General features: G+C 42.8%; 1 protein-coding gene across 2 annotated transcripts in view; it reads right to left on the reverse strand.

Annotated features, from left to right (window-relative positions):
- The window catches only part of LOC127432102 (semaphorin-5A-like), a 205,820-nt gene that overhangs the window by 114,025 nt on the left and 78,272 nt on the right, over window positions 1-13,523 (reverse strand). For both annotated transcript variants that reach the window (XR_007895695.1, XM_051682907.1), the window contains exon 4: window positions 12,529-12,574. Coding sequence is in view for 1 of the 2 variants with exons in the window: in XM_051682907.1 (XP_051538867.1) it covers window positions 12,529-12,574 (46 nt within the window). In the remaining variant the exon portion in view is untranslated. The remainder of the gene's footprint in view (window positions 1-12,528; window positions 12,575-13,523) is intronic.

Below are 13,523 nucleotides of genomic sequence, written 5' to 3' on the forward strand. Positions count from 1 at the left end.
AACCACAGTCCAAGCCTGGTCTTGTTAATCAGACATCTAATGATGGAGTTACAGTATATTGACTGCTGGAGGAGAGCTCATATGTTACTGGAAACAATCGAAGCAGGCGACCTCATAAATTAGCACAAGTGTTCTGTTGATCGGTTTATGTAATTGTTTTAGTGACAGTGAGTAAGAAAGGTTAATTACAGTAAATACAACACATGACTGACAATCTGACACTTTTACTTGTGCATAATATTGAGAACAAAATGCAAGTTAATGATATGATGTCAAAGTCAATATCACAGCAAAACGCTGTTGCATAACAATAGTGTTTATCTCCTCAATGAAATTACTGATGAAAATGTTCACTGACAGGGTTTTTTATTTTGTCAACGATAACAAAGATGAGATGAAAAGATGCTTCATCATGATTATTTTAATTAACTTTTTTAATTAAAACACTGCAAGATATTTACAATGCACTAACAATGTTTTTGAAAGAAAGAAAATGTAGAAAGAATTGTTCACAAGTTAATTAGCTACTCAAATTATCCACAACATTAATATTGTATCAGTATAAAACTTCAGTCAGAGAACAATGAAATAAACTAATGAATATGGCATGATGAGATATTGACTAAAGGATCATTTTTAGGATAATTTTGTCAAAATTGTGTAACAGTTAACACTGCATAAAACACATTGAGATCTCTTGTTCTTCATAAAACATATACATATACAAACAAGATAAAATGAACAAATATCCATAATTAAAAAAAAGAACAAGGAGGCAAAGCGGAACAAAATCACATCAGCACAACTGGCTAACATGAGCATATGTGTACTGTAAGAGAGTGGAATTGTGCTCATGGGCATAGCCCCTAAGAGCAAACTGCTAAACACAGGTTTAAATCACAATAATTACCATATCTGCAGTGGGAGTGAATGTAAATGGCAGCTCCAAGCCGGTACGTCTAAAATGAGACAGCTGCCATAGGCTGAGGAGCTATACCAATGCGTTAAGTAGAGAGTATGTGAACTACACTGCATTATGAGTGGATTTGTGCTTTATTGACAGAGCAGGCTCGCTGTGGTAGAGAGGGCATACAGGTGTATCCTAAGGCAATCGGTCAACAAGCCACTTTGGAAAGAAGTCACCAAAGCCTCTACTGATTTCCTTTGAGACTGGATAAAAGGGTGAACTACTATAGATTACAGCTAGACCTAATCCAATTCACTAAGAATGAAAGAAATAATTCACCCCCTAAATAAAAAATTTTTGTAATCATTTACTTACCCTCATGTTGTTTTAAACCTGAATGACTTTCCTCTGTGGAACATAAAAGGTGAACATTTTGAAGTATATCCTGGCCGCTCTTTGCTATATAATAAAACTGAATGGGGACTTGCTCTGTTAAGCTTCAAAATGACTTAAAAGACACCATAAAAGTATTCAAAATGACTTGTGTGCTATATTGTATGTCTGTTGAAGCAATCTTGATTTGTGTTACAAGCAAACCAAAATATAAGTCATTATTCACTGATACTCTTCAAAAAACAAAATTTATGAGAACTACAAAAATGGTGCATCATGCATTTTTGTATGGCTTCAGAAGGCTAGGAATTTAACACACAAGTCATAAGGACTACTTTTATGACACTTTTATGATACGTTCATGGTGCCTTTTGAAGCTTCACATTCAATATATGGACAAGAGCAAGGATTTAAAATGACATAAGGGTGAGTAAATGATGACAGACTTTTCATTTTTGGGTGAACTATCCCTTCAATACCCCAATTATTTAAAGACACTGTTAATCATAGGCTACGCCCACATTAATCCGAATACATTTGAAAGCAGTGTTTTTGTTTTCGAAACACTCTCTGTCCACACCGAAACGTTTGAAAATTCTTAAATCCCCTTACTGCGCATGCAAAATAAATAAATAAATTGGCGTTTCATGTACGGTCTAAAACGCAATTGACATCGTGTTCTGTCTCCGGACAGCAATTCTGAGTAAACTTCCCTTCTTCTTTGAAGGAATGCAATGTGAAGGTTGTACAAAGTAAAACTGATCTTTTACAATGCTATCAAAGTGAATAGCAGGCACAATAGCGCCGCTACAACATGGGTCGCCATATTGATTGTTTTGGGTTGAATGGATCACATGACTGCATCACATGACAACAAATACTTTGACAAATCTCCTGAAATAGAAGCATACTGGGGAAACAAGCTCAGGTGTTCATTTGTCAAGCCTGAAATACAGTGAAATGGCTACAATGCAGATTTATTCAGGCAATTAATCAATGAGGAGTGCTGTTACTGTATAATATGCAAAATGCTCAAGGGAGAGTAGACTTGACAGAGGAAAATCGGCTGAGCAAGGTGAACTGCTTTGTTGTGGAGTGAGAGCATAAAGAAGGAACAACAGAGCTGCTCTTTCTCTCTGTTGAGTGTCCAATTAGAGAGCAGCTCTATTGTTCAGTCTTTATGGTCCTCATGATTCTGTTGACACCTCGTAAGATACTCCTCAAACAGCCAGGAATGATAAAACAAGAAATAAAATAGTGAGGTAGAAGAGAGAATAAGACACAATAGAGTCTTTTTTGCCACACCTGCCAGTGGCGAGACTGTATTTTGCATTTTTAAATAAAAAATATATATATTATCCCTATGTCAATGGGATTATTTACCTGTTTTTTTTTTGTTTGTTTTTTTTTTTGCATAGAAGTGATAAACAGTGCGTGTCATAAATTGTGTCACTTACAGCATCATATACACGGTAAAAGTGGTAAGCAGCAATTGTTACCTCAAGGATCTATTTTTTACTGATCTAACATATAAAAATTACAGCCATTGGTGTAACCTACTTTATTGATAAATTTGATACAGATTTTTTTTTTTTACTTGAATAAAAACTGTAACTTAGATGTGTAACCTGATACAACATTTTATACAGTCTACAAACTAATCTCAAGCTGGTCTCTCTCACCTGTCAGGAAAACATGAAGACACACTGTGATTTTGTTCCTAAAATATTTGTTTTAGTGTTTTAACATGAGGACTATTCCACATGTCACCATATTGAGTTCTGGTTATCCTTAAAAGAAGCCGTTTGAAGACATGCAAATTGCGCTAGATGTTTTCTTAGGCAGTTTGATTTGAATCGTTCATGTCACTTGAGTCAGACTATAATTCTTACAATTCCATTTAAACTATGAAATGTGTTGCAGTTTCTTATGAAATTACTAACCAATTGGGGTGAAACTTGCCAGAGACAATTTTTATTCATATTTGATGCTTGGAAAGTGTTAATTTTGGACCCTGCTTTGAGGGTTGAATTGGAGAAGAAATGAGAGACAGAAGCACAAAGAGCCTGAAGGATTTATTGTACATTTATCATTTATATGCCTAATCTCTTTCATATTTTGTATTGTTATGTGTGTCATTGTTGATTACAGTGACTTCCTTTCATGGAGCTAACAGGGAGTCTGAGACAAAATTGAAAACTGGTCAGTTTGTCTTTCAACAAGCAGGTTTGCACTGTTAAATTCATTCTGAAAACTTGCTGTCCTTACCTCTCTTTTGGACAAGAGCTTGACAGAACAGCAACCACACACAGGAGGAACATTAGGGAACATCACGTGGACCTATCAGCAAGTATGCTAACTCAGTGTCTAAACAGAATCTGCAACTTTGTACGGACAGTTCCAGCCACTCCCTTTTTTCAGTTGTGTCTATCACTCTGTGAACAATTGTTTTTTCTATCAAAGATTTCTAAGAGAATTAAAGCAATAGTTCACCCCAAAATTACAATTCTTTCACAATTTACTCATCACAATGTAATTCCAAACCCAAATGACTTTCTTTCTTATTCGAAACACAAAAGGGAACGTTTTTTAAGAATATTTTAATGTGTGTTCATGAGCATTATGAGAGAATATCATTCACAGTTTTCTTACAAGAACTTTTTTTAGCACTAAACAACACAAGTTTTCGTGTTAACCCTCGTGTCACTGAGAACGCACTTCTCTTATAGCACTCCTGGATGCACAATGTATATTTATACTGTAAAATTACCTTTGTTGTTGTTGTTGTTTTTACTAAAACCCATCTTATGTCTTCAGAAGACTTGGACAACTTTATTATACTTTATGTCCTTTTTTTAAGCTTTAACTATCCACTGCCATTGTATTAAAAAGATGGACAAGGATATTCATTAAAAATTATCCTTTGATGTTTTGCATAAGAGAGAAAGTCATATGGGTTTGCACTGCAAAATGTTTTTTTATTATAGTGTATTTTTGTCTTATTATCTGGTAAAAAAAAAAAAAATGTCTCTTTTAAATAAACATCCTTTAAATATGAAAAAATTACTTTAGTCTTGTTTTCAGAAAAATCTAACAAAATTGAATGGGGTTTATGCTTAAAATGAGAAAAACCATTTGCCAATGGGGTAAAGAAAATAAACTTGTTCCCTATCTGTTACTCACTCGACGTTGTGTCGAAGTAGTGACACTAGGGGTCACTCTTGGGAGCCCGAGACACCTCTGGTCTTTGATAAAAGGCCAATGAAAATATCATAAATAGTGGTATTTGCATACCACTCCCCCGGACATACGGGTATAAAAGGAGCTGGTATGCAACCACTCATTCAGATTTTCTCTTCGGAGCTGAACGGTCGATGTTTACTGAGCTGACTGTTCATTCACCTCTGCTGGATCTGACGGCGCATTTCATCGGCTTCTCCCTCCTCTGCATTGGTGCACTGCAGAGAATGCCCCTGGGTGCTTCGGCAGAAAAAAGAGAGTATATTTTTCTAAAAGAGTATATTTCTCTAAAAGAGCGGCACACACGGAACATCTTTTTAAAGATGCATCTTTTTAAAAATGCCTTTCTGTTTGTGTGTTATTCCTGGTTGCGGTCGTTACCTCTGAACTTCGGACGGTCACAATCGCTGTCTTTCATGTCTGGGTGCGACCCATGCGGAGACAGCGTTCGTGGATGGATCATGTACTCACTGCGAGAACATGACCATGGCAACGTTGCGGTCACGGCTTGCTTTTGTAAGAAAACAAGCCACCCCAGTGGCTCCCTGCCTCTGTCCTTCTACCTACGGGTATGAGGCCATCGCAGCTAGCACTGGAGACGATTTGGGGACCCCAATGGGACCACCTCTGCCGGGTATCCCCCCACGGACCTCCCATTCTCCAGCACACTCGTCTGTCCCGATCGGGCTTCTGGATGAGTCCGCCGGCTCGTCTCACGGCGAGTTCGACCTCTTGTTCAGAGCCCGCTCAAAGCAGCCATGTCCTGCTCCAGTCCCTTTCTTCCCAGAAATGCACGAGGAGCTGACAAAATCGTGGGAGGCACCTTTTACTGCCCGGTCCCGATCTTTCAGCTCCCATGCCCTCACTACCCTCGATGGTGGGGCGGCCAGGGGCTATTCGGCGATTCCCCCTGTGGATAAGGCGCTAGCGGTGCACCAATGCCCGCAGAGCGCCGCCACCTAGCGCAGACACCCAAAGCTCCCATCCAAGGCCTGTAGGTTCACGTCATCCTTGACGGCCAAAGCCTACAGTGCCGCTGGACAAGCCACCTCCGCCCACGCCATGGCTCTCCTGCAGGTCCACCAAGCCAAGGTGCTAAAAGAACTCCCACCTGCTCATCGCCAAGGGCGTCCCCCTGCGGTGACTGCACCGGCTCCGCCACAGCCCGCCCCATTGGCCCGGCCCCGGCGTGGAGCCCACCGCAGGAAGCAGATGCCACCCATCTCACGGCCGGCCGCCAAGAACCCACGGAAGGCTTCAAGGCACCCCTGAGGGACGACAAAACCTTGGAGCTGGAAAGCAGACCACTCCATCCCCTGGTGGAGGGCCTGGAGGAGAATCTTTTGTTGCTTTTTCATTTAATTTTGCCACATGCCCAAGTGGCTGCAGTACCCAACAGTTCAGCAAAAATGCGGTTTCTTTGTTCCCTGGGTCACATAACCGGTGTGCACGGCCGTCATCACGACCACCGTCCACCTTTTTCATCTTTGCAGGGTTGGCGCTCCAGCGGCGGTCTCCCCGCCCCTGTGCGCCCAGCTGTGGCACAAATTCGCCCCCGATGTGACAGTTTCCACGGGTTGTGAGGACAGGCCTCTTCCTCCCCCGTCCCAGGCTGTCCCGGGGGTGGTCACAAGGAGCCAGGTAAGTGCTTCAATGTCCCTGGACTCAGCACGTCCACAACAAGGCGTGGCACCTCGGGCTCCGCCCCGCCACGAGGCCCCACCTGCCGGTACATCCGACGAGATTGTCCCTCTGGTCCCCCTCGCTTGGATGCGTGGCTTGCACTTTCCAATCTGTCGCGATGGCTGATCCGGACCGTCCGACTTGGTCGGGGTTTTACAGCCCCTACTTCATTGTACTGAAAAAAAGGCGGTGGGTTGTGGCCAATCTTGGACCTGCGAGTACTGAACTGGGCTTTACACAGACTCCCGTTCAAGATGCTGATGCAAAAACGCATTCTGGCGAGCGTCCAACATCAAGATTGGTTCACGGCGGTAGACCTGAAGGACGCGTACTTTAACGCCTCGATTCTACTTTGACACAGACCCTTCCTGCGGTTTGCATTCGAGGGTCGGGCGTATCAGTACAAGGTCCTCCCTTTCAGTCTGTCCTTGTCCCATTGCGTCTTCACGAAGGTCGCAGAGGCAGCTCTTGCCCCGTTAAGGGAGGTGGGCATTTGCATTCTCAACTATCTCGATGATTGGCTAATCCTAGCTCACTCTCGGGATATGTTGTGTGCACACAGGGACCTGGTGCTCTCACACCTCAGCCGACTAGGGCTTCGGGTCAACTGGGAAAAGAGCGAGCTCCTCCCGGTTCTGAGCATCTCTTTTCTGGGTTTGGAGTTGGACTCAGTCTCGTTGACAGCGCGCCTCATGAATGAGCATGCACAGTCGGTGCTGACCTGTTTGAAGGCGTTCAAACAGAAAACCGCGGTTCCACTAAAATTCTTTCATAGGCTCCTGGGGCATACAGCGGTGGCCACTCCACTCGGGTTGATGCATATGAGACCGCTTCAGCACTGGCTTCAGGCTCGAGTCCCGAGATGGGCATGGCACCATGGGACAAATCACGTGGTCATCACGCCGATCTGTCACTGCCTCTTCAGCCCTTGGACCGACCTCGCGTTTCTACGGGCAGGCGTTCCCCTAGAGCAGGTCTTCAGGTGCGTTGTGGTCATGACAGATGCAACGGAGATGCAGCCGCCGGCTTATGGATGGGCCTGCGGCTGCGTTGGCACATCAACTGCCTCGAGTTGCTGGCAATTCTGCTCGCCCTGCGGAGGTTCCGGCCATGATCCAGGGCAAGCATGTGTTAGTTCAGACAGACAACACGGCAATGGTAGCATATGTCAACCATCAAGGCGGTCTGCACTCCCATTGTATGTCACAACTCGCCCGTCATCTCCTCCTCTGGAGTCAGCAGCACCTCAAATCACTGTGAGCCACTCATATCCCGGGCGACCTCAACACTGCAGCGGACGTGCTGTCACGGCAGGTTACCCTCAGGGGAGAGTGGAGACTCCACCCTCAGGTGGTCCAGCTGATCTGAAGTCAATTCGGACAGGCACTGGTAGACCTGTTTGCCTCCCATGAATCCTCCCACAGCCCGCTCTGGTACACCCTGACCAAGGCACCTCTCGGTATAAATGCGCTGGCACACAACTGGCCCCCTTGACTGCACAAATATGCGTTTCCCCCAGTGAGCACACTTGCACAGACTCTGTGCAAGGTCAGGGAGGACGAGGAGCAGGTCGTCCTGGTAGAACCCTACTGGCCCATCCAGACGTGGTTCTCGGACCTCACGCTCCTTGTGACAGCCCCCCCCCCCCCCGGTGAATTCCCCTGAGGAAGGACCTCCTTTCTCAGGGACGGGGCACCATCTGGCACCCGCAACCAGGCCTCTGGAATCTCCATGTCTGGCCCCTGGACGGGACGCAGAAGACCTAGGCGGTCTACCACCCGTGGTGGTAGACACGATCACTCAGGCTAGGGCCCCCTCTACGTGGCGCCTGTATGCCTTTAAGTGGCATCTGTTCGCTAAGTGGAGTTCTTCCCGACGGGAAGACCCACAGAGATGTGCAGTCAGATCGGTGCTTTCCTTCCTGCAGGAGAGGTTGGAAGGTTGGCTGTCCCCTTCCACCTTGAAGGTGTATGTAGCCACTATAATGGCACACCACGACACAGTGGACGGTAAGTCCTTTGGGAAGCACGACCTGATCATCATGTTCCTGAGAGGTGCCAGGAGGCTGAATCCCTTCAGACCGCGCCTTGTTCCCTCATGGGACCTTTCTGTAGTTCTTCGGGGTCTACAGAGAGCCCCCTTTGAGCCTTTGCAGTCAGCTGAGCTTAAGGCACTCTCCTTGAAGACTGCCCTCCTGACTGCATTCACTTCCATCAAGAGGGTAGGAGACCTGCAAGCATTCTCTGTCAGCGAAACGTGCCTGGAGTTCAGTCTGGGCTACTCTCACGTGATCCTGGGGCACGACCAGGCTATGTGCCCAAGGTTCCCATGACCCCTTTTAGGGATCAGGTGGTGAACCTGCGAGCACTGCCCCAGGAGGAGGCAGACCCAGCCCTGTCATTGCTGTGTCCAGTGCGCACTTTACGCATCTATTTGGATTGCATGCAGAGCTTTAGAGTCTCTGAGCAGCTCTTTGTCTGCTTTGGTGGACAGCGGAAAGGAAGCGCTGTCTCCAAGCAGAGGATTGCCCACTGGCTCATTGACGCCATAATTATGGCATATCACGCCCAGGATGTGCCGCCCCCGGTAGGGCTACGAGCCCATTCTACCAGGGGTGTAGCGGCATCCTGGGCCTTGACCAGGGGCACCTCTCTAACAGACATTTGCAGAGCAGCAGGCAGGGCAACACCCAACACCTTCACAAGGTTCTACAACCTCCGGGTTGAACCGGTTTCGTCCCGTGTAGTGGCACGCACAAGCAGGTAAGTCTGGGACAGCCGGCCAGGTGTATCACTTGCACATAGCGCCTTTCACCTGCCCTGAGCTGAAGACGTGCGCCGTTAACTCGACACAACATCGAGTGAGTGACAGATAGGTAACATCCTGGTTACTTGCGTGACCTACGTTCCCTGATGGAGGGAACGAGACGTTGTTTCCCTCCTGCCACAACGCTGAAATGGCCAGGACCTTGTCTCGGCTCCTCAGCATAAAACCTGAATGAGTGGTTGCATACCAGCTCCTTTTATACCTGTATGTCCAGGGGAGTGGTATGCAAATACCACTTGCCAGTTTTCATTGGCCTTTTATCAAAGATCAGAGGTGTCTCAGGCTCCCAAGAGTGACCCCTTGTGTCACTACATCGACACAACGTCTCGTTCCCTCCATCAGGGAACGGAGGTTACGCAAGTAACCAAGACGTTTTCCCTTTGAAACAAGTTATTTTCTTACCCTATTGGCAAATAGGTTTTTTTCTTGTCATAAGCATAAACATTACTAAAAATATAATCTTTTTTCTGAAGTAAATTTATCTTGTTTTAAAAATGATTAGATATTTTTTATTGGAAAACAAGAGAAATACTCAGTAGGAAAATTATGTTTTTTTTTTGGCAGTGTAAGGGAAACTAAAGTAAAGTTATATTGTAATACCAAACTTTCAAATATATAAATAAAAAATAAAAAATAAAAAAAATAAATAACTACAGTTTTTACAGTAATATAAAATATAAAGTGTCCTGTCCATGTATAAATATCCTATACAGTAGAAGATACTTTTACAATTCTATTACAGTGCTGCCACATTTATCCTGCCATTAAAAGCCTTTTAATGCTTCACAACCCTGTGCTCTTCAGCACTAGCAGAGGTGTTTCAGAGATATGATGGGTCAGTCTGTGGGTTTATTTTTCCCATTTCTGATGCATCATTGCTACTGAAAGCTTTATTCTGTGAGATCAATGAAGGATAAAAGCAGCACTTTCCAAGCCGTTTCCTTCTCGGGTCTCAGGACTTCTCGCTCATTGCGCTTTAATTGCCAAAATCATTCATAATGTGACCTCAGTGGTCTGCCTATGATGACATCAATCCGAGAAAAGAAGGAAGAAATGAAAGTGGCAGAACAGATTTTTTTTTCTTTTTTTTTTTTTTTGTATGAGGAGAGAACAATGCTAAAACAAATGCTACATTCTGAAAAAAACATTTTCAAATTAAAACCTCACAAAGAACAAGAGAACTAAAAATACTGCAGAAAAGACCAGCTAAGACCAGCATGAATTTCCATTTATGTAGTTGTTAGTGCTTGTTTGATAATGGTCTGACTGGTGGACCAGCAAAGCTATTCTCTTCACCAGCAAAAATGGTGGTCAATCAGAATATTTTTTCTGGTGAAGCTGGTTGACTGAGAAAGTCTTGCTGGTTAGGCTAGTTAAGAGGCATATCAACATCCAAAGCTGGTGACCAGCTATGCTAGTCTTTTCAACTGGGAAGGGAAAAAATCTACACAATATTGGTCTTAGCTCAAAGCACAACCTGCAACTATGCTACAATGGAATTGGCCCTGAGGTCAAGTTAAATTGGGAACCTCTCCACAAAATATCTCATCAGAACATTTCTCTTTTGAGAGAAACCTTGAGCAAAGTCAGCTGTGGCAGTGACAAAGGCCATAAAGGCCAAGAAGAAAATGTTCAACCAAAATGCCATGCTGAGAGGCAAGTGAAGGAATTCTATTAAGGAGGAAAGGCTCATCTTTGTGATGGTGGTTCCCTGTGAGTGGGTCTGAACAAAAGGCATTTCAAAAGTAAGGTCTGGTCTGTTTGCTATTTCTCCCAGGAGGTCACCCTTATTGAGGAGACCCCAATGATGTCAAAGCTGTTAAACAGCCAGTGTTTGGCCAATTGAAGCCTCAAAAGAGCCCACTTATTCACACTGGGAAAGGCCTTAAATAAATTTCCAAACATGTCAATGATTGCATGGTTAGTTGCAGGGCTACAAGATGCTTAACGCAAAAGGAGAGACAAAGTAACTTCCTTCACTTTGCTGCAGCCATGCAAGAACGGCAGTTATTCTTGGGTAATTATGCTTGAAATTTTCAAAAAGGTCTAATTTGGGGGATGTTCAGGCCTAGCTTCTTTCAGCTTCATTTGCCTTTTAAACTGTGCTCATTATTAGGATTTGAAGGGCCAAGACTTTATAAAAAAAACCCTGACGTAAAACATCTGGAGGAGCCTGATTCTAATATTTCTAAATCAAAATTGGACATTGTCTCACCATATTTATTTGTTAGAAATTATTGCCCAAATCAATGTGAATATTAGTACTGTGCAAAAGTTTTAGGCAGTTGTGAACAATTTTGTATAGAGGATGTTTTCAAAACTAATGCCATGAAGAAATTTTTCTTTATGAATTAACTTCATACAAAGTGCAGTGAACATAAAAAAAAACTAAATTCAATATTCAGTGTGACCACTCTATGCCTTTAAAACAGCACCAGTTCCCCTAGGTACACTTTCAATGTCTTTGGCAGATAGGTTGTTCCAAGCATCTAGGTGAACTTAACACAGTTGTATTTAGGCTGTCTCAACTGCCTCTTCATGTAGTCCCAGACTGACTCAATAATGTTGAGATCCGGGCTCTGTGGGGGTCATACCATCTGTAGCAGGACCCCTTGTTCTACTTTGATTCTATTTTATTTGCAAAAGGACCATTTGGAATCTGAAACTGAAATTTCCTATTGACACACTAAAGCAGAAGATATAAAATAACCATCTTAAGACAAGTGTTTTTTTTTGTTGTTGTTTTTTTAAACATTTAATGTGCCTAGTACTGTATATAAAAAGTTGTAAAATCAAGTACAATTAAAAAGAAATATTTAACATTCTGGACTATTTTTAGGTCACTAATCAAATGTAAGCAAATGTGTGACATTGACTGTGTTAACTCCACAAGGTCAGATTCCATTTTTACCATTGAAGTAGACAAGATGCTCTTTGGAACATTCTAAAATCATGCTGGGATAACATTGTCATCAGGTTCTGCAAAAAACTGCCAGTGTCCATGCCAGCTCAAGTGCATGCTCTCATTAAAGCAAAAGGGGGGCATACCAAATTGTGAAATTCACATACATTTTTCAATTCAACTTATCACTGAAGTAGTTATAAGTTACATATCATGTATAATTTAAATGTATGCATTAAATCAAATAAATGCAAAATAGAAGCATTTTCCACTAGGGGTCTCAGAGATTTAGACACAACTATAAGTAAAGCTACTAAATAGGTTTCAAACCACGTGAATACAAGACGGAGCCTATGGACAGTTCACATGTGGCGTGAACAGACAGCACTAGCCCAATATAAATTCACATTTATATTATACCAAAATAAATGTACAACTTTAAAATTGGTAGAGTAGCCTATGAAGCCACTGTAATTGACATTCACACATAGCAGCAAGAACACCTGTTAGTCTCATCCTGTTTGTTTGCGCTGTCTGAGCAATTCTGGGAAAGACAGACAGAGACGTTTTCACCCACCTGGATCAATGAAAGATCCTCTAAATGTAGCCTGAAGAGATGATTTCTGAAAGAGATGGAGAGAAAAAACAAAAACGTATGATTTTTCAGACAGATCAGAGTAGAAGTTGTCTCAGAGGCTGGGCAGCCACTGCGGTTATAAATGGTGAATTTTATGGGTTGCAACACTGCAGGTGAATCCATGTGTTAAAGCAATTGGCCAGTGTCGTGAGAGGAATGTTTTGAGTGTTTTTTTTTTTTTTGTTTTTGTTTTTTTTATAAAAAAGTCTATAAATATAACAGTTGATTTTGGTGCTAATAAATTGCCAAATTAACTGCTGAATAAATCATATTCACCCAGTTTTAATGTGTATACCTGGCATACCAGTTCCTTTTCAGTATGATTGGTATACCTGGCTGAAGGCTAAATAAATATAAGAGGAAAAAACCTCTCATGCAAAGTGTGTAGCCCACTGTTACTTTAATGAGCTGATACTGGACCTTGCCAAAGGATACGGGGCTTGTTTAGAATACGATAGGCCTGTAAATGCTTACTGCATTTTAACTCTAGGAAGCTAAATTCATTCTCATGCTTTTTATCACAGGGTGAAAGAGACTAAATTTGCTTCTCCATTTTAATTTACAGTTTAATTTACTGTAGGAACAGCTCTGTGGGAACAGCCAACTGTAATCTTAAATCATAATTCAACATGCAGAACTACAAATCACATATCTGTCTAACATGATTTTCTGTCCATATATGATAGACAAAAGCAGACAAATATTCGATAAAAATAATATCGAGCATAACCTGAAAATTGAGTCTGTATTATTTCATGATAAATCAGGTTGATGTGATAAAGGTCTACTTATTGTATCGACATGTCTATTGATTGTGTTTCACTGCATTACCACTCAGTGTTTTAGTACTCGAGATCGGACCATATTTTCATGGTCTTGGTCTTGTCATGGACTCCTGAGCAATTTGACTTGGTCTTGACTCGAAGTTGAACATG

This window comes from Myxocyprinus asiaticus, chromosome 41, assembly GCF_019703515.2.
Source record: "Myxocyprinus asiaticus isolate MX2 ecotype Aquarium Trade chromosome 41, UBuf_Myxa_2, whole genome shotgun sequence".
NCBI lineage: Eukaryota > Metazoa > Chordata > Actinopteri > Cypriniformes > Catostomidae > Myxocyprinus > Myxocyprinus asiaticus.